The sequence below is a fragment of the Anopheles gambiae genome, chromosome 3 (genome assembly GCF_943734735.2).
Source record: "Anopheles gambiae chromosome 3, idAnoGambNW_F1_1, whole genome shotgun sequence".
In the NCBI taxonomy this organism is placed as follows: Eukaryota; Metazoa; Arthropoda; class Insecta; order Diptera; family Culicidae; genus Anopheles; species Anopheles gambiae.
In genome coordinates this window covers 41500405-41522141 of record NC_064602.1, presented here as the reverse complement: position 1 = coordinate 41522141, position 21737 = coordinate 41500405, and the positions used below count along the sequence as shown (strand labels likewise).

The 21737-nt window shown below is 43.3% G+C and overlaps 2 protein-coding genes across 3 annotated transcripts; one reads left to right on the top strand and one right to left on the bottom strand.

Moving 5' to 3' along the window:
• Positions 1 to 11: 11 nt before the first annotated feature.
• Positions 12 to 2286, bottom strand: LOC1279137 (cardioactive peptide). Its single transcript, XM_318812.4, has 3 exons — positions 1959 to 2286; positions 925 to 1043; positions 12 to 850 (listed from the first exon to the last, which is right to left on the bottom strand). The coding sequence occupies exons 2-3, from the start codon at positions 1012 to 1014 to the stop codon at positions 458 to 460; spliced, it is 483 nt and encodes a 160-aa protein (XP_318812.3). The 5' UTR covers positions 1015 to 1043; positions 1959 to 2286; the 3' UTR covers positions 12 to 457.
• A 4549-nt stretch (positions 2287 to 6835) lies between these two features.
• LOC1279135 (microfibril-associated glycoprotein 4) lies at positions 6836 to 8348 on the top strand. Of its 2 annotated transcripts, none has more exons than XM_061657030.1 (4): positions 6836 to 7006; positions 7064 to 7443; positions 7482 to 7732; positions 7801 to 8348. In XM_061657030.1, the coding sequence occupies exons 1-4, from the start codon at positions 6876 to 6878 to the stop codon at positions 8191 to 8193; spliced, it is 1155 nt and encodes a 384-aa protein (XP_061513014.1). In that variant the 5' UTR covers positions 6836 to 6875; the 3' UTR covers positions 8194 to 8348. The 2 variants fall into 2 exon arrangements, with proteins under 2 accessions (XP_061513014.1, XP_061513015.1); XM_061657031.1 differs by having other exon boundaries at positions 6837 to 7006; positions 7500 to 7732.
• The last annotated feature ends 13389 nt before the right edge of the window (positions 8349 to 21737 follow it).

The following is a 21737-nucleotide window of genomic DNA, read 5'->3' as shown; positions in this document are numbered from 1 at the left end:
GATCGCATTAGTTTCAGCTTTACTTTCGCGTATTTTATTGCATTGTAGAACTTTAACGTAAAAATTACCTCGCTGAGCTCTCATGGAATGAGGGCACACCGTTTTAGGAGTTTGTTTGTTGCGTTTCCGTCCTTTTGATTCACTTTCCTTAAGACTAGTAACGATCTACATCATAAGAGAAAAATAGGGTGATTCCCGTGTCCTTATGGGAAGCCGTGTATTGATTAACCGGGCGCGAGAGCCTGGCATTCTTACGCATTAGTAGGAGTAGTAACAGTGTGTTCAACCGTGGAGTCTGTGAATCCGTTTCCCTAGCCACAGTGTTGTGTGTAAAACGTGGATCATCCGTGGTGCGCTGGTGCAAATGAGTGTATGTGTGTTAATACACCGAGAAGTTTAGAGTTGTTGGTTGCCTTTTTAGTTAGTTGTTGCACTGGAGGTATCAGCCCTGTCCAGCTTACTGCGTGCTGAATGTCAGCGGGAAATCATTGCGCTGGTCCTTCATGCCCGACTTTTGCAGATAAATCTCCCGGTTCGCTTCCTGGATCGCTTCCCACAGCTTCGCCTCGGACATGATCTGTCGGAGCAGATCCTCGACTGCCGGTTCCGTGTTGAGATCGAGCAGACTGCTGATCGATTCTTCGTTCGGGTCAAAATCACTGCCCATACGGTCCTTCCGCCCTGGGTCCATGGTTTGCAGGTGTCGCTGTAGCATGGCGGCGGCGGCAGCGGCGGCTGCGGCCGTCGGTGGACTCGAGGCAGACGATCGCTTCTTACCGCAACCGGTAAAGGCGTTGCAGAACGGTCTCTTCTGTGGTTCCGTGTTGTACTGTTTGTAGGCCCGAGGTTGCTACAAGGAAGATTAGAAAGGTTTTCGTATTAACATCAGTATATATTTTTTATGAAATCATCGTTTGTACTTACTCTATCTACCACACCGCATTCCAACATCTGAAGTACGCAGAAGAGCGATACAACTGCCAGCAGCAGCTTGGCCGCAGTTCTGTGAGTCATCCTGTGCACTGCTGAAGCCTTTTGACAATCTGCAATTATACCATTGTCAAGTGTAATCAGTGCCCTTTCAAGGATATCATCATCCCCCTTTTAACTTTTCCAAATGCTTCCAGCTTTAATTATTCGAAACTGCCTTGATTAAAAGCTCCTTAACCTTGACCGAGTGTTGAATGGCTTCCGTACCGAGCTGCTCGACAGATGCACTGTGAGTGGGACGATTTGATAAGACCAACGCGTTTTTTAAAGATAAATCCTTTTCCTATTGTGGTGTTACGAAATCCCGAAGCTTCTCCCATACTTCCACATCTACCTTCTACCCATGTATATGGCTTCAGACGTTTGTCCGAAACCATGGGAAAGAGGAAAAGGGCATCTGTCTTGGACACGCTCCTGTCTGGGCAGGGGGCAAAACGGGACACAGCGAAAACTGGAACAAGCCGTTTTCATGCTGCGTTATGGGTAAAGTGCGAAAAACTGTGCACTCGCTTCCCGCTGTGCATTTTCAATTGCATTAACGTGTAGGGAAAGCTGTGCCGACTCCTGTCCCGAAGGGTTGCGATTTTTGTGTTAGAGTAACACGTCGTTACCGGGGTTTTCGGGGGTAATGTTTTCTACATCAATTACAAACCCTGGATGGTTTTTGGGACATAACGAAAAAAGCTATGAAAATTGATAAACATGACCGTTGAAACGTTATCAGTTGAAGTAAACGCAGGAGGAAACAAGCACACGAAAAAGTGTTCACAGAATCACATTTCATAGCCACGATTTAATATCCTGCTGCAAGACAATCGCCCCATCCCAGTCCCGACCAGATATTGTCTTAAGCAGACGCGTACTAGGAATGGTTCATTTTGGTTCAGCTTTCAGTTCCCGCTCCCGTTGCAAACCCCCTCCAAAACCATGTGCCCCGAAAGCACGTTTTCTTCCATCACTTTACTTACACGGCAAAATTCACTCACACGCTTAGACTTGCGGTTTCAATTTGTCAGGTTCAGCAAAACGATACAGTACGTTCGATGCACCAGGAACACTGCTCACCAAACGTATGGGTTACCTCGTGCGATCACCAACAAAAAGCACGCCAGCACATGTGAGTTTCCACGGAATGGGTATGTGTATGTGTTTTGTTGCTTTTTTCAAATTCACAATCTCACGGGATCAGTCGAAATCGCTCACTATCTAAAGGGAAATCCTCTTACGGAAACAAGCTAAGTAGCTGCGTGCTTGAGCCTTCCCGGTTCTTTGCTGACTGAAAATGCTTGCCGCCGGCCATGTGCTTTTATATAGTTTGCGCGACCGAGTGCGACAACGAGCACGCCCGAAAGGACCGCCCGGAGTGCGCCTTTCTTGTAAATACTCTCCGCATCGCACAGCATCATCCACTCTCGCCACTTTTCCGACCCGTTTTCCCTCTGTGCTGTACTGTATCGTTATATAAATGCACATGATTTTTGCATAAAATGCTCGTTTAGCGGATTCAAGGAGCGGGCGTACCGAGTCGAGGAAGATGGTTGGCATGTTTCTTTAGGGTTCTGGAAAAAAACGTGCGCCGGTTGGTCTAACGGGTCGTTGGAGTTTTTGATACGCGCGTACCAGGACTGACCACTTGCGACGCCTGGCGACAGCTTTACCGACGTGGTGGGAGGGATTTTATTACAACGATCATTGCTACGATTTTGACGCCCGCTAGGACACCTGTTGACAGGCGATTAATGAACAAACCGCAAGAATCGTTTTTAAAAGTGATGCTTGCTCCGTACCGCGTATCGCCCACGGTACGGTCCCTCCTTCAGTACGCTGATCAGCATTCTCCTTCCTCTTCCGGCGGGAAACTTCTCGAGGAAAGTTACACTTAAACTGGCCTCGAAGTGACATTTCTTGTACCAAAACAGCAAGCAGCAAAGTAGAGGCAGGAAAAAAATTGGAAGGATATAGGAAGGAATCCATCAATACCATTCGCTGAAGTGGTGATCGGGGCCTGTCCGACATGCTTTTGACGCGTGATATTTAGAAAAAACTACGAAGGAAAGAGGGAAGTGTGGGGAAGCGCCAGTTATGCGGCCACCTGGTAGGTGGCATTCACCTACTGAACTTTTATGCGCCCAACCCGTTCTGCCCTCCCTAATTCCCATTCAAGTAATGGTGCGGATCGCGGCAGGATAAACAATTGCGTTATGCAATTGCATCCACAAATCGTACACACACACTCGCGCGTGCAGACAGCAATGCAATGCATGGGAGTGCAGTACAAAGGGTGTGTTTAATTATTGGATTGATTTGCCTCTGCGTTGCAATGTGCTATACGCGCAAATAGTTGTGTGCACATGTGACAGGACTCGGGGCTGCGTTTCGGGCTTGTGGTTGGCAATGTGAGCGGCGACATCGATTTGCTGCTGCCGGAGTGATATAATTCCGGATGTGTCTGTTTATGTTGCTTTTTTTGCATGATGCTGCCCCGTATGGTTCACCAGTCAGGAACACAGTTTTTGTTTTTTTACTACTTGCACTCTAATTGTGGTGATGGGAGACACACTGTTTACAAATCGTAAATTTCTCAAATCAAGAACACCTTGTTGTGTAATATTTAGAGATAATATTTAGGTAGAGATTTATGATCTATTCTCAAATTTTCCCCCTTTTATTGCTGTATGCTTCGTTTGTTTTATCGTTCGTTCGTTGTTCATGTTAAAATTGTTCAAATCTTTTGCATGTTCAAATTGAACTAATCAAAATCATAATGCTTTGTATGTGTAAAGGTCACTTAAAAGTTAATTTTACCACAAATTGTAACACTACATATATTAAGCACTTTAATATTCTAATTTGCCATGATCCTGCTCTGATTTGACTTTGATTTCAAATATGAATTATGTAGTAAAAATATAAAGAAGATAAAAATAGAATTTGTTATGTTGGCGAAGCAGTATGTTTGATTCATTTGTAACGTGTATAACTTATACTAACATATGCCATATTTTTGAAATATAAGTACGGGGCTGCATTGTAGATTATAGTGTAGATTATTTTATCACCCAGACGGAGTGTTAGATCGACTTGTAGTCATACTATAGTTGACGATGCGAGCTTTAGGGTGCATTAAATCATGGAAGGATGTAGCCATGGATTGACAATGTTTGGAAATTTGACCATTTCAGCACGGCGTGCTAAAACGTGAATGGGTCGAGAAGAAGAATTACAATTACAAATGATAACTGGAATAAAACTAGTTAAGCAATGGTAAATAATCCAGGACGATTGGTTCTTTAAATAGACGGGATGGATCCTGGATGGTACCATTCTGACCTATTCAAAACATCAATAACTGATTAAGATTAATAAGAGATAAAAATTAACAAAAGGTAACTAGAGTATAAAGTTAATGTTGTACCCAAGGAATTACCTATCAACAGTTAGGTACACTATTAAGATTCCAATTCTCTCCTCACTTTCTGACTCATTACTGTTCCTGGCTAAAAGTCAATCCTTATCCTTGACCATACGTTATATATCGTTTTAATCGTCGATTTATTTCATTAATTATTTAATTATTTAATTATTTATTTATTTATTCAATTGAGAAATTGTCCCCGCATCAGCAGATGATTTAACATTGACTTTGGACCTCAAACCTAATCTCGCAACTTAAGTTTTGAGCCAATCTCTATCAAATTGCGTGTGTCTATTTTTTGTACCAGTTTCAATATTTTTGTTTAAACATTAATATACAGTCTGTTGCCGAGTTACGCGGTTCTCGGCATACGCGGATTCGGAGATACGCGGTTTTCTCAATTTAACAGATTAAACGTCAAATCAGTACAATTTGCTTCAAAAACTGTCCAATGCAGTATAAATTGCATTTTTGCTAATAAATTTAATCCACTTAAAAGTTAAAAGAATCAGAATTGTCAGCACGAATTGTATCAGATAACAAATAAAGTGTACAAAGGTACTAAATTTAACCATACATACCAATCATTCAATTGTATTTTGGCCGAAAGCCGTGAAATTCGACTTACGCGGATATTCGAATTGCGTAGATTCCTCGGGAACCTGATAACCGCGTAACTCGGGAGCAGACTGTATTTGTAATTGTAACATAGTATGGTTTAGATAGTTATTGAAACCTTAGATTTAAAAAAAATAAAAAAAAGGATAGGTTATATCGGCTCAGAAATTAGCTCTTTCCTAATCATGGACATTTCGTTTATTCGACATCAATTGGCTCTAATTTGTTTCGGGATAACGGTTATCTGACCACTTCTTATTCTTTATCTACTGTACATTATAAATAACTAATGAAGATGAGAAAAAAATAGGAAGCTTCCGGTTCAGAACAGTCTGTTAGAACAAAACTACAGAATTAGTGCAAATTTTTAAAATGAAATCCGAACAGTAGTTGAGAATATTAGGCACTTCTTTTATTTATTCCCTTCCACCCATCGCCATGGGTTAGTTACATATGGTTGCTTGAGCAAGGGTTAGTTGCTTGTGTAACATAAACTCAGAAACTTCCATGTTGTTGTCAGTACTTAAAAATTTAGCAGGAATATTTTAAAATTCTAGAACTGCTGAACTGCATTTTTGTTCATTACATTTTCCTACGCATCGCAACTTTTTCCATCACATTTTGCCAGCTACGTTCTATAGCGTCATCTTTTAGACAGTTGTCAAACCTATCAAATCAATTTCGAACTGAGGCAATGCGGTAGAAAATTGTTTGTTGTTCCAGTTTTAAACGAAGACTGGGATGGTAATGAGAAATGGTATTTTTATCGCTGCAACTAAAGCCGAACTTGTAAAGATCAACCGTCACCGGCATAGAAAATTGTAGACTGCTATTATTTATTTAGAACTTTTGCTTGAAGGCAACTTACTTGAGTAATTCAATAATTGTTTATCGAATCAAACAAAAAGTAGTTAATTATCATATTACATTCATGTGTTTTGCACGCAGGCGACGGTATTTACTCTTACCCTAATGTTAGTTCTATTCTCGAATGTTCTTACGCTTTGTTCTATATTATGTTTCAATTCAAATAGAGTTATTGATTACCATCATGTTCGACAACGATCAGAGCAGCTGAGTTTGACGAATTTTAATCAATTGATGCATCAAAGATCTTACACTGATGTGATGCGATTTCGATTAATTTTACTGTTTCAATTTTCAAGTGTATCTTGAATCTAGTTATAAGAGCAAAACACGCGAGATAAAAGATGTCCGATTGATCGATTTCTTCTCAACGCAGATTTTAGCAATACTATATTTAATATATGTTATGGAAGAAGAAACATGTATTGAGAATATCTTTCACTTCTTTATATCTCATGTTATATAAACTGTCATTTGTTCGCTCTTTGTAAACATGTAAAATAGTACTGCTTGGTAAATTGCTATCAAAAATATTGACAACCAAACATATCACAAAAAATCTTAACCCCTGTTTAGTCATTAGTTAACTACCATTTCATAATTACACTTGCATAAAGTAAACACAATTAATGCCAAGTTCGTGGTTGATACCTCTGTAACTGATTCATTCTAAGCGTTTACTGATTAGACTGCAACTCAAGCGCAGCGCTCACTCGTGCAAACAAAAAAAAGAGTTGCAAACCTCTTGATGTGACCAAAATGTTGAGACGGTGCGTGTGACTGACCTAAAGAAGCAAGCATAACCCGTGTTAACCTCCCTGCTCCAAGGTCAACGGAACTGTTTTCTTTCTTATTGCAGATTATTGCCAGCAAGGGAATTCCAATACTCGCTCACAAATAAAACTGATCTTCAACGTTAGCTGAGCGATCAGTTCATTACCAGTCGTGCAGGGATCCGGTTCTGTTCGTATTATTTCTACCCAACATGGAGCTAAGGGTGGGATTTTGTTTTTTGTGCGTTTTGCTAACTCCGGTGCTTTGTGATGAGAGTTGTTTGAGACGTAGTGAGAGCTTCTTGTCGAAGCTGGATGCAGAGATTGAAAATATGAAGAAAAGGTTAGGGTGAAAATGAAAATGTTTATAAAGGACTGCAAATCACTGTTTTGATTTCAGTATTGGAGAATTTTCTTCCTTCACAAAAGAAGTCATGTGGAATGCAATGCAAATGGAAATGCGGCTTCGTGTAATGAAGATGGAAATGGAATCTTTTCGACAGACAGCTGCATCAGGGCTCACAACAGTGAAAGCTACAGAACCTATGATCACCTCCACTGCAGCTTCAGCAGCTTCGGCAGCCTCTGCAGCTGCACAAGCCTCAGCTATTGCTGGCCCGTCTCCTGGGACATCTTCAAACTCTGCCTCATTGACTAGTTCTTGCAGTTTGCAGAAGCTTCTTCAGGACCAATTTAAAGGGAATGTATTGATTGAAATTAAAGCAGCACCGCCCGTCACAGAACCGTTACCGCCAACAACCGAAAAGCTCACCAAAACAGGTACATGTTCTCATCTCATTTAGCTTATGAGTCATTAGCTTTATACCATTTCACAGATCAAATATCTTCATGCTCTGAGGCACCGAAAACGGGAATCTACAGTTTAAAACTGCCGTCTAACGTTTCAACGGAAGTGTTGTGTGATGCAGAATACGATAAAGGTGGTTGGGTTGTGATTCAGTATCGTTTCAATGGTTCGGAAGATTTCTTCCGCAACTGGACGGACTACGAAAGCGGATTTGGAACACTCGACGGAGAGTTTTGGCTGGGAAATGAGAAAATATATCAGGTACATTTGAAGGAACTATTCAAAGCCTTCATCATCAATAAACTAATCCTTTCCATCGTCATTTCCAGCTTACTGCAGAAAAGCCGCGTGAGATAGCCTTTCTGATGGAGGACTTTGAGAACAACAAAGCAGTAGCCCGCTATGCTACGTTTAAGCTAGGCAATAAAGCCGAACTGTATTCCCTGAAAAGCTTAGGATCATTTAGTGGAACTGCGGGAGATTCGCTGTCGCGTAATGTGGGGTCCAAGTTTACTACGCGCGACATGGATAACGATACATCTGGTAGCAATTGTGCCTTGCTGTACTTTGGAGGTTGGTGGTACGACAACTGTCATCTATCGAACCTGAATGGCAAGTACACGAAAGGTCCAACGACGCAATACGCAATATCTATGTGCTGGAACTCGTTCAAAGGGTTCCATTATTCACTCAAATCATCACGCATCATGGTGCGTTTTTAAGAGCATGTATAAGGAAAACGCATTTGCCAGTAGCCATCAATCGAGATTTTTACATAGTGAATTGTTTTAGTCAAACAATCAAGCGGATCCCATAAAAATTGTAACGACCTATGCATAACGATACGTATATTGATAAAATGATTTCATGTATCAGAGCAATAGTGTTTTTTTTTGTTTCTTCTTTGTCAATACAGTAAACTCTCTCTTATTTGTGAGCCAAAGGGACTGTCAAACATAAGGGGTTCACGAATTATTGAGGTTGAAAGTCAATGTAATGTTCAGACAGGCTAGAAAGATATAAAACGTTTAGTATTCAACCAACGGTAGCTCTAACGGTAGGTCCCCTGGAGCCCCGCCGATGTTGGGACCCGTAGATCGCTAGTCTGTAGTGTGCAGTATGTATAAAAGTAGACAGAGCACTAGCTACTAGGGCCCACGAAAGATTGGATATTGGGGCTCCGAGGATGGCGAATCATTTACACCTCGTCCCCTCCCTCCCCTCTCCCGGTCAGCAATTATTGTAGTAGGGCCTGTGACCGATGATTGTTGGGGCGCGTTGGGGTCGTCAATCCATTACCGCAGAATGCAATATCTGCGATTGTCGTAGAATTTATAATCTGAGAATCAGCCGTACCGGTGAACTCATTCGTCAAAAAACATTCGTCGCTCATGAATGGGCAGGGTTGTACTTAAGTGGCACAAATCCACTAAACGACCACTAAACGGATTCTAAACGGCTCAACCTAGAAGATATCTAAAAAGTTTTTTTTTAGCAGACAGCAAACGACTAATGTATTATAAAAAATAGCAAAAAGCTAGTGGCGCCATCTGTTGGTGGAATAGCCACGCAACGGAGGTTTCCTCGCTTGGGGAGCTTTCTCATTCGCTCTGTACTTGTGTATAGTTTCGGATTGAAGTTATGCATCGCTAGAACTAGAACGGCGATACGATTGTTTAAATACTAAACTCCGATGTGAACCATTTGCACAGAAGCAAGTGACATTTGAATAATGGTAGATGATGTTGATACTCAAATATCTGACCACAAGACTTTTCATATAGATTTTTGCTCGAAATATTTGAAGGCCATGATTAGATGAAGCTAGGCGGACACACATTGCAAGAAAATGACAGCTATATAATTATGAGATGTTGTAATACGCCACCCTACAAACAACGAGCGGGATATTTTATCATGGTGTGTGTAAAAACCTAGAGTTAAGCGGAGAATCGGTGTGAAATACACGGAGGCGAGAGCGCGTTTCGGTTTCGACACAGTTTTGGCACTAACACAGTTACACATGTGGAAATGTGTGCGTTCATTTTCGGCCAGCTCGCTCAGTTTGATCTGCTCACAGCGCTGTGCTGATGTCGGTGTCTCGCTTGCACTGCTGCACCGAAAGTTCCTCTGTGTGCTCTCGTTCTTGCTACCACACGAAATCGTCAGTACAGCTCAAGGATCGGCAGCGAGCGGCCGCACGTGCGTCAGCCTAAGTCCTGGACGATTGATGTTATGATTTTGTAAAGTGTTCAAGTGTTCAAGTGTTGTGCGAATTGAAATGAAGCTGCGCGAATGATTCGTAATGCATGTTATGTACATCGCCCAGCTTCATTCAGTACCTTTTTTACAGTAATCAACGTGTACAAAAGGATCTACGCAGATATTCGGCCATTTCAACGTTTGCATCGATGGAGCGATCAATTTTATTTTAGTCAAATGTTGTGTGTCAACTTACGTAAATGTATGAAATCGTGTAAAGTTAAAATGTAAATGTTTCAATAAAGTGATGAAAAAAAATCTACGCGTGTTTGTGTTTTAGTTTAGCTTTAGATAACAAAAAAATACGCAGCGAGTGTGAGCGATAGATGCATCTATTGAACAAACCAATGTGCAGCTATCGAGCTATTTTCTATTTTTTGTATGGATATACGATTTTCAAATCATTTAAGCTCAATCTGCAGCGCTTATGTGGTTTTGACCAATGTAGATTCTGTCACGAAGGAGAAGTCTACTGTCAAGGTGTAAAATGGTGTTTTTTTTAGAAAGAAACACCTAAAGCTGATCTGAACGTGTTTTTCTAAAACAATTCTTCGGCAAAAAACTAATATTTTAAATAGAAAGATATATTTTACTTAGAATTCCGTTCCGTAAATGTTTTAGGGCATTGACATTTAACTCTACGACCGGATACCTGGGTATGATTTTCATTTTCAAACTGATACTTGAACTTTTTATTGAAAAATGCTAGCTACTTAATTATTTAATGTATCTTTAGGAAATTCAATTTTTCTAAAGGACACACGGTGACCTTTGTTATCAAAATTCCTATATGTTTTTATTAAAATATTTTCTTTTTGTACCTTATCTCTACGACCGGCATACCCGGGTATCCCATGCATTTTGTAAGGGAAGTTTTGCTCTTTTAAACTAAAACATCGATAACTTTTGTTGTGTTGTGTATATACTTTAGGGTCCTGTATGTGCTTCGTCGCATGCGATTTTATCGCAAGTGCTGTCAAACGCTGTTTCGATTTATATTGCGACTAGCTGGCCCGACAAACTTAGTTATTCAAAAAAAAATTAAAATATTCCATTATTAAGCGAAAGGCCACGGGAGTGACAAAATGCTGACAAATTTGTCAAAATGTGAGCTTTTGTCACTTTTTTGAGCTTTTGTCAAAATTTTGTGACCTGGAGCAGCCAGGAAAAAAAGTTGACAAAAGTTGACATAATTTGACGTTCGTGAAAAAGCGTAAACAAACAGCTATTTGGCGCAGTTGTGACCCATTGTTATGATAATAATGCTAAAATGCATGATTCTAATTGATTTATGTACCTAGTTAGTGCTTCTTAAACAAAATATCGTTGATATTCAGATGTTGGAGCTTTTTGTCGCTCTTGTGTATGTTTTTGGTGCGGCCACGAGAAAAGCTCTTTTTTGCAGTTGACAAGCAATTTTGACAAAGTTGAAAAATTTTTCAACATTTTTTTAGCTCCGTGGCCACGCGCTAATTGATTTGTTACTTGGGATAGTTGTATCGTGCCCGTATCCCCTCAGGATCCGATCATCGAGTGTAAACCGCCAGGCAATTCACACCAAGTGTCAAAGTGCCGTATACAACACAACAACTATCCTGCTCTTTGTATGGGAGTTAGAAAATCATTATTAAATTAAGTTTAGTGTACAATCTGAACGATTTTTAAATCTTAAAACCTATTCTCATACCACCATAAGGTGTGTGCAAAGTTTCATTGAAAATGATCCAGCCGTTTCGGAGGTTGCTCGCAACAAACACCGTGACAGGAGATTTATATATATATAGATTATTTGATAGTTTTAATAGTTTAACGATTCTGAAAAAAATAGTTTGAGGTTCCCAAGCGCCACAGATCAAGCTTAAACGACTGGCTTAAACGAAATCAAATATCCATAGAAAAAAAATATGAATGCTATAAAGTTTCACTGGTGTCCTCAATAGATGGCGTATTATAACGTAATACCACCGACAAACCGACGTGACACTTCGAACAAAATGAGCTTCAAAAGTTGTCTCCTGATTTCAAATGAAAATACGTTAAACACTAGCGCCATCTCTATAATGATTCGCTTACTACACTGACACAGAGAAGAAACTGCTAAACCCCCTTTTTGTTTTTCTTCGCAAATTCCAATGCGTATTTTTTTATGTACTTCTCACATCTTTTGCATTGATTTGAAAACTTATAAAATGAATTTCCTGTGTGTTTTGTCCAATTATTCTCACAAAATCTTGCCTCACATTTTCTTCGCCATTTGTATTTAGAAAAGTTGTTTACATCGAAGCAGCAGTGAACAGAGCTTACTTTGACAGAAGTGTTCGCCTCACTGGTAAATGACAGTACTTTCGTGTGGGACACTTTTGTAACGCCAGTGTCACGTCGGTTTGTCGGTGGTAATACTGCTGTCCTTTTCTTGCAATGTGTTTCGACAAGCTTCATCTAATCATGACCTATATAGCCTTCTAACTTTGCGAGCAAAAATCTATATGAATGGTCGTGTATTTAAACAATCGTATCGCCGTTCCAGTTCTAGCTATGCATAATTTCAATGCGAAGCCATACGACAGTACAGAGGGAAGGAGAAAACTCTCAAAGCGAGGAAAGCGCTCCACCTTTTGCAATGCATCAGTCGTTTTCCGTCTGCTAAATGAAGTCTTTCTATATTCCGTTTAGGTAGATGTCTTGAGTCGTTTAGAACCCGTTTAGCGGTCGTTTAGTGGATTTGTGGCACTTGGGGTTTCAAGGATTGCTATCCTCGTTTGTTACTTATTGCGCTGATGCACGTTTGTTTGCCTGGCACTTGAAAAATGCTACATGCGTTTTAAATTCAACATCTTATTCGTTAAAATTTAATGTTCATAATAAAGTAGAAAATGTCAGTTGTGTGGATTCCGAAAATTGCTCGTTAGGCCGCAAATACACGACGCGCGTTACCACGCCTGCCGAAAATACACGGACCGGAATTCCACCTGCTGTCAAACCCATACACAAAGTGTCAACGGCAACTTTCCCAAACTGTCATATCCATACATTTTTCAGCAAGCGGAATTCCGCGGCCACGAAATTCCGGTCCGTGTATTTTTGGCCTAAAGAAAATCATTTAAATTTGAATTTGAATTTCGCCGTTGGCCGTTGGTAAATTTGATCAATTTGTTCATTGAGACAACGGTTAATGGTTTTTTGGTTGCCAGTGACAGGGTTAACCCTATTCCAGGCAACCGGCTACCCGTGTAGCCAAATCGATTTTGATTGCTCATTTATCTGATTCTAGGAATCCAATTGACTTGAAATTCGAAATATGAGTGTAATCTACAGCTATCTTTCACTGGAGTTTTTCGTAGAATTTTTTGAGTATAATTAACCTGATTTTTAGAATTAAATTTTCCAATACCCCTATTCCAGTCAACCGGGCTACCCGGGTAGTCAGCGACTTTGGAAGCTTATAACTTTTGAATGCGCAATCCAATATCGATGCGATATTGCAATGAAAATTAAACAAACTAATGCACTTTCTATAACTGTGCATAGATTGGTCCAACTCGCTACCGTTTTTTAGTTATAGCTTTTCAAAGTTAACAGGAGTTAAAAAAATACAAAATGTAAAAAATGTTTTTTCAGTACAGTCTGTTCCCGAATTACGCGGTTCTCGACTTACGCGAATTCGGAGATACCTAAATTTGACAGATTAAATGTCAAATCAGTGCAATTTGCTTCAAGTTCGTTATAAAATGCATTTTTGCAAACTAATTGAAACCGCTTAAAAGCCATAAATATTACAACTTTCTGCACGAATCATATCAAAAAATCATAATGTGTATAATAGTACTAAGTTAAATCAAAAACTCCGAGTAATCAATTGTATTTTAGTCAAAACACGTGAAATTCGACTTACGCGGATATTCGAGTTACGCGGATGCGTCGGGAACGCAGGTAACGCATAACAGACGGTACTTTACAAAATTTTCACAGCAAAATGACTCTAGCAGTTTGGAGAACTGTATGTTGCACGTCTCTTCTAATTTTTTCAGATTTGTTTTACTAGGAATTAAAAATATAAGGCTGCAAATACACGACGCGCGTTTCTGCGCCCGCATTACTTACCATCAGAGACCATTTTATGAAGTTTTTGCATTTGTCTCATGTGCATTTTACAAAATTATTATGACAGGTGTAATGTAACGGTTTTTATTCAAATAAAAACTTCTTTATCTTTTTTATGGCTTATTAAAAAATCTTCAAAAAATTTAATGAATGTGCAACATACAGTTTTCTAAAGGCCGGGCTACATTGATCGTACTCCGTGGTGTAATTTTGATATTCACTAGCGCATCTGGCGGTGGCTGGTGGAAGCTTTCTTTGGTCGTCGGGGGAATGGTCGTGTTGGATCTCAAAATTAATTAGTTTTTACACCGTTTTTTTATGCGAAAACGGCTGAAATACTTGCACAATATGTTTGTCTATCAATTACAAAGCTTTTTCAGTCCAGTTAAAATAAAAAACATAGAAAAATAACATATTTTCTGGAGCGGCTCCACATTGTTTAGCAAAATGCTTCGGTCAGCCGCCGCCAGATGCGCTAGTGAAAATCGAAATTACACTTGCGAGTACGATCAATGTAGCCCGGCCTTAAACTGCAAGAGTCATTTTGCTGTGAAAATTTTGTAAAATACTGAAAAAAATATTTTTTACATTTATTCATTTTTTTTTTTCAAAAATTCCTGTTTGCTTTGAAAAGCTAGAACTAAAAAAACGGTAGCAAGTTTAACCAAACTATGCACAGTTATAGAAACTGCATTAGTTTATTTAGTTTTCATTAGGATGTTGCATCAATATTGGATTACGCATTCAAAAGTTACAAGCCTCCAAAGTCGCTGGCTTCCCGGGTAGCCCGGTTGCCTGAAATATGATGTTTTTTTGGTTGCCAGTGACAGGGTTAATGGCTTAACTAGATGGTTGGCTAAATCGTCCATTGGGTTTTATAGCATGTGTAGCCGCGACGTTCTGTTCTGACGACCAGAGTGGCCAGATTATTTTTGCGGTTTTCGGTAAGCGCATCAAAATTATATCGGTAGTTTTCGGTAGGAGTTTAAGATTATTTCGGTAGTTTTCGGTAGGCTTTGAAGTGTTGAGCGGGGGTGGGGGGGATGTCGTAGATGGAAGCTAATCTGTCTCATGAGGAACAGCACGAGAAAATAACATCTTTCATTTATTTAAAGGAGATAGTTTAGATTTGGTTCATAGCGCCCGCTGCGCAAAGCGACGGAAGAAATCAAGGCGTTCAGAGAATTTTATCATGACTCCCGCTGCGCAAATTTGAGCAGTTTTCTGCGTAGTTTTTTGCGTCGTTTTGTGTCAAAAAATACGCAAAAAAATACGCTAGACTTCAGCCAAAACTACGATAGCCAGCGTATTTATTGCAGTTTTTAGGTGCGGAACGAGCGCCATCTGTTGAAGGAATGGATGAACTAATTCAAAAATATTGGCGCCCATTCCTTCCTCCTCCTCTTCCTCTAACTCCCTTCCCCTCCCTGCCTTGCCTTATACTTGCGCTTCAGCCCGTGCCTTTCGCCGTCAGCTGATTGTGTGTATGCGTTGGTGTATATGTACATTGCGGGTGTGTATTGTAATTGGTGGTGCCGCTGCTGATGAGGCCATTTAATGCCCGTGCCAATCGAGGGTGAAGAAGCCAATTTCAAACAAGCGTACGAGAACGTCTAACACTGATCTAATTTTTTTTTTAAATCTGATGTAGCACGGTGTATAGTGGCAATAAAAAATATTTTTTTTTTCAATGTGCCGGAATTTGTCTCGAGTTTTCTGGCCACGACACACACACACGGACACACACACAGCGCGGGGAAAGTGATCGTCCACTCTATCATGCCGCGATCCCCCTCCCCTCCCGGTGCTTTGGATGAGGATGCGCTACAAGTTAAGCCAGCAATTCTACCGATAAGGTAGCGGAAATCGATCGTGCGTGTACGCGCGTTCGGGGGTGCGTTCTCGCGTACGCGCGTACGCGCCTCTTTCCCTCTTTCCCTCCTTCCCTCCTTCCCTTCTTCCCTCCTTCCCTCCTTCCCTCTTTCCCTCTTTCCCTCTTTTCCTCTTTCCCTCTTTCCCTCTTTTCCTCCTTTCCTCTTTCCCTCTTTCCCTCTTTCCCTCTTTCCCTCCTTCCCTCTTTCCCTCTTTCCCTCTTTCCCTCTTTCCCTCCTTCCCTCCTTCCCTCTTTCCCTCTTTCCCTCTTTCCCTCTTTCCCTCCTTTCCTCCTTCCCTCCTTCCCTCTTTCCCTCTTTCCCTCCTTCCCTCCTTCCCTCTTTCCCTCCTTCCCTCCTTCCCTCCTTCCCTCCTTCCCTCCTTCCCTCCTTCCCTCCTTCCCTCCTTCCCTCCTTCCCTCCTTCCCTCCTTCCCTCCTTCCCTCCTTCCCTCCTTCCCTCCTTCCCTCCTTCCCTCCTTCCCTCCTTCCCTTCTTCCCTCTTTCCCTCTTTCCCTCCTTCCCTCCTTCCCTCCTTCCCTCCTTCCCTCCTTCCCTCCTTCCCTCCTTCCCTCCTTCCCTCCTTCCCTCCTTCCCTCCTTCCCTCCTTCCCTCTTTCCCTCTTTCCCTCCTTCCCTCCTTTCCTCTTTCCCTCTTTCCCTCTTTCCCTCTTTCCCTCCTTCCCTCCTTCCCTCTTTCCCTCCTTCCCTCCTTCCCTCCTTCCCTCCTTCCCTCCTTCCCTCCTTCCCTCCTTCCCTCCTTCCCTCCTTCCCTCCTTCCCTCCTTCCCTCCTTCCCTCCTCCCTCCCTCCCTCCCTTCCTCCCTTCCTTCCCTTCCACCTCCAAACTCGTACCTTTCCTTTCCCGCTGCGCATGACCGGGAGCAGGGGGTACTGGCACACAGCTGTTGGAAGATTGAACAGTATACTTAAATTGCCAGCGGGGAGGGAGGGGGATGGTCATGGGATCCCTACGATCATCTTTCCGGGGGCCTTTGTCGCTAATACTTGTAGACATACGGCATATCAAAGACTAGAGATCATCGGTGACCGCCTAGTCCGCATACCGTTAGATCCACCGCTGGTTCATGACGGTTTTTTTTTATGGTGGAGGTGCATCCTTCCCCCTGCCTGCTGCGTATGCACCGGGCAGGAGACAGTGTGGCAGTATGCAAATCATCAGCATCATTCCGCACATCTGCATGCCCGTCGTGGGTTCTAATCGCGTATGAACCATCCGCCGTAGCAAGGGGTTAGTCACCGGCTCCGGCTACGTGGTACTCAAGTCCTGAAAAGGCCGGCATGATCGCGTTGGCTATTACGCCAATAATAATAAAAAGAACTTAGCATAGCAGTCCACACTAGTGATGGGTAGCCGGAATCGCACCCACGGCTCGGAATCGCTTCCGAGCATTGCTACTCCGGCTCCGATTCCGAAAAATTCAAACCGTCGATTCCGCCCGGAGCCGTCGGAGCCGTCCGGAGCCGTCGGAGCCGTCCGGAGCCGTCCGGAGCCGTCGGAGCCGTCCGGAGCCGTCCGGAGCCGTCCGGAGCCGTCGGAGCCGTCCGGAGCCGTCCGGAGCCGCTAGTCGGCAGCCGGAGCCGTCGGAGCCGTCGGAGCCGTCCGGAGCCGTCGGAGCCGTCCGGAGCCGTCCGGAGCCGCTAGTCGGCAGCCGGAGCCGTCGGAGCCGTCGGAGCCGTCGGAGCCGTCCGGAGCCGTCGGAGCCGGCCGGAGCCGTCGGAGCCGTCCGGAGCCGTCGGAGCCGTCCGGAGCCGTCCGGAGCCGTCGAAGCCGTCCGGAGCCGTCCGGAGCCGTCGGAGCCGTCCGGAGCCGTCCGGAGCCGCTAGTCGGCAGCTGGAGCCGTCGGAGCCGTCCGGAGCCGTCGGGGCCGTTGGAGCCGTTGGAGCCGTTTGAGCTGTCCGGAATCGTTGGAGCCGTCGGAGCCGTCCGGAGCCGTCGGAGCCGTTGGAGCCGTCGGAGCCGCTAGTCGGCAGCTGGAGCCGGTCGGAGCCGTCGTAGCAGTTGGAGCCGACGGAGCCGGTTGGAGCCGTCCGGAGCCGGTCGGAACCGTCGTAGTCGTTGGAGCCGACGGAGCCGTCGTAGTCGTTGGAGCCAACGGAACCGGTTGGAGACGTTGGGACCGTCGGGGCCGTCGAAGCCGACAGAGCCAGTTCGAGCCGTCGGAGTCGTTGTAATAGTCGGAAGTCTTCTGAAGCGCATTAATTTCCCGATATCAGCGATGATTTCATTTTAAAAAAACAGCTTACGAGTAAAAAAAGAGTCTTCTTCATTTATTGCTCTGAAGTTTTTTTTGTATTTTTTTTAAACAATAAAGTCAAAAACAATTGTTTGCTCCGTACATATAGGGAAAAACTATGAATCAAACTATTATTGATCTTTATTTTCATAAAAGATGGACGGATGATTGATAGTTATATTCTTTGTCTTGTCCATGTGCCATCATGTTATTCGGTAAAAAACAAGTGCGGCCTAAACCATACACGTTAGTCAATGTAAACAATCGTGCAAAACTGCCATAATTACACTCGTCTGCCTCGTTCGTATTTTATCAAACCCACCTCCCGTCACAGATCTATTGCTCCTTGACCTCCTAATTTGATTCATTTTTTTTCCTATGTATATATACGGAGCAAACAATTATTTTTGGCTTTATTTTTGAAAAAAAAAAAACACACAAAAAAACTTCATATCAATAAATCAAGAAGACTCTTTTTTTACTCGTTAGCTGTTTTTTACAATAAAATTATCACTAATATCGGGAAATAAATGCGCTTCAGAATGCTTCCGACTATTACAACTACTCCGACGGCTCCGACGGCTCCGGACGGCTCCAACGGCTCCAACGGCTCCGACGGCTCCGCCGGTTCCGGACGGCTCCGGCTGGCTCCGGACGGCTCCGACGGCTCCAACGGCTCCAACGGCTCCAACGGCTCCAACGGCTCCGACGGCTCCGGACGACTCCGACGGCTCCGGACGGCTCCGGCTGCCGACTAGCGGCTCCGGACGGCTCCGGACGGCTCCGGACGGCTCCGACGGCTCCGGACGGCTCCGACGGCTCCGGACGGCTCCGACGGCTCCGACGGCTCCGACCGGCTCCGGCTGCCGACTAGCGGCTCCGGACGGCTCCGAACGGCTCCGGACGGCTCCGAGGTCGGAGTTTCGCACCTACCTTCCGGAATCGCTTCCAATTTTGGCGGAGTCATCCGGAAGCGATTCCGGATTTTTGTTGAATTTACCCATCACTAGTCCACACCCGGGTAAGAGTTTGTCTTGACTTTGTTGCTGCCGGGTTACCGCTGTGACGCGACAAATGCACAGAATGCACTCGACCAAAACATGAACCTACCGATCCGAACCCATTCCAAACCAATGCCAATGGTAGGTGGTGCCAATTAAATGGTTGTATTGTCTCCTAGGTAGCGGTAATCGACCGGGCGGCGTACAGTGCGTTTTCTGAGAATGCATGGAGTGTGTAGACGCAGCCGGTGACAATGCACGCATCAGAATCAAACAGTTTTGGGGTTCCCGCACACACACACACACACGCGCACGCACGCATGCACGCGCGTACGCGAGAACGCACCCCCGAACGCGCGTACACGCACGATCGATTTCCGCTACCTTATCGGTAGAATTGCTGGCTTAACTTGTAGCGCATCCTCATCCAAAGCACCGGGAGGGGAGGGGGATCGCGGCATGATAGAGTGGACGATCACTGTCCCCGCGCTGTGTGTGTGTCCGTGTGTGTGTGTGTCGTGGCCAGAAAACTCGAGACAAATTCCGGCACATTGAAAAAAAAAATATTTTTTATTGCCACTATACACCGTGCTACATCAGATTTAAAAAAAAAAAATAGATCAGTGTTAGACGTTCTCGTACGCTTGTTTGAAATTGGCTTCTTCACCCTCGATTGGCAGGGGCATTAAATGGCCTCATCAGCAGCGGCACGAAATAAAATAAACCATCAATACACCGATAACACTTTAAATCCCAAAATGAACCAGCTTCTCCCGCATCGTCAAGGTCACACACGAATAAATAAATGCTAACACCCACCAATTACAATACACAACCGCAATGTACATATACACCAACGCATACACACAATCAGCTGACGGCGAAAGGCACGGGCTGAAGCGCAAGTATAAGGCAAGGCAGGGAGGGGAAGGGAGTTAGAGGAAGAGGAGGAGGAAGGAATGGGCGCCAATATTTTTGAATTTTTCGGCCGTTTTGTTTGCTCCACCGTCTGAAATAGTTCATCCATTCCTTCAACAGATGGCGCTCGTTCCGCACCTAAAAACTGCAATAAATACGCTGGCTATCGTAGTTTTGGCTGAAGTCTAGCGTATTTTTTTGCGTATTTTTTGACACAAAACGACGCAAAAAACTACGCAGAAAACTGCTCGAATTTGCGCAGCGGGCGGTCACATGAGGCCTTTCTGAAGTGTTGGTCGGAAAATTGTACTAGGGAATTTAACCCAACAAATGATTGGGACGCTCTAGCAGCAATCGAACGCGATATCGAACATGAAAAATATATGGGGTTTTACAGGTTCGATGTGATAACCAACAAATCGAACATGTGAACCCAAGTGCCACAAATCTACTAAACGACCACTAAACGCCTTCTAAACGACTCAAGCTCTCTACCTAAACGGAATATAGAAAGACTTCGTTTAGCAGACGGCAAACGACTCATGCAATTCTAAAAATAGCAAAAAAGCTGGTGGCGCTCTCTGTTGGTGGGATATCTCAATCAGTTGAGCTTCATCGCTTGGAGGAGAGCTTTCTCATTTCCTCTGTACTGTTGTATGGTTTCGCATTGAAGTTATGCATCGCTAGAACTAAAACGGCGATACGATTGTTTAAATACTAAACTCCAACGGAAACCACCAGCACTGAAGCAAGTGAGATTTGAGTAATGATCGTTGGTGTTGATACCCACGTATCTGACCACACGACCATTCATATAGATTTTTGCTCAGAAAGTTCTAAGACTATATAGGTCATGATAAGATTTTAGGGGCGCCACAAAAGTGGTCCCTAATTTTTTAAAGAGATACGCAACACGCTTTGCGAACTACGTTTTGGTAGAATTCGATTTTTTTTTCTTTTAAGCCGCGGAACGGTGAGTTCGGGAGAGACGCGAAAATTAGTGTTGTTCGTTCGAGAGTTTCCGGAGAAGAAGTGTTTGTTGGGTAAGCCGGACGGATATGCGCGTGTCGGTGTGAAAACGTTTAGGACGAGAGAGAGCGTGTATGGAGCAAGCCACCGTTTTTATAGCTGCGGTGCAGCATGCTACCACTGTTTGTCCTGCTCTAGCTTTGTGTGCAGTCCCTGCCTAACTAGCCCGTTAAACATTTTCTGTCGGTAGTTCTAGGTGTGCGCACCAGATGGCGTTCTGGTCGCTACAAGATGAAGCTTGTCGAAACACATTGCAAGAAAAGGATAGCAAATAATGATGAGTTGTAATACGCCATCTATTGATCAAACCAATGAAGCTGTGGAGCTTTCATTTTTTTTCTATGGATATTCAATTTTCCAGTCGTTTAAGCTTAATCTGTGGCGCTTGGGCTGGTTCTAGTTGCTAGTGATTTCCATATAGAGTTTAATACATTAAGTGATTTGGGAAATGGTAATATGACTTTTTGGTCAGTATTACGAAAAAAATCTGTGATTTTCGGTAGGATAAATGAAAAATCGGTAGTTTTAGGGGGCTCATCTGTGAATCGGTAGGCATATCAAAAATCGGTAGGAATACAGATAAATCGGTATTTCTGGTCACTCTGCTGACGACGATGATTTGACAGCTCTTTTACAGTACGTAACAAACAATACTAATAATAATGGAAGGGAGTGATGGAAACATAAAATACATCAGTTGCATTTCTTCATTTCGTGCTGATGGTTTAATGTCGTTAGAAGCATATCTTTTCAGAGTGTAGCTAATTTTTGAGTGATTTCATTGCTCAATTTGTGCTTACGGTTCCGATGTATGTTGAACATCACAGTT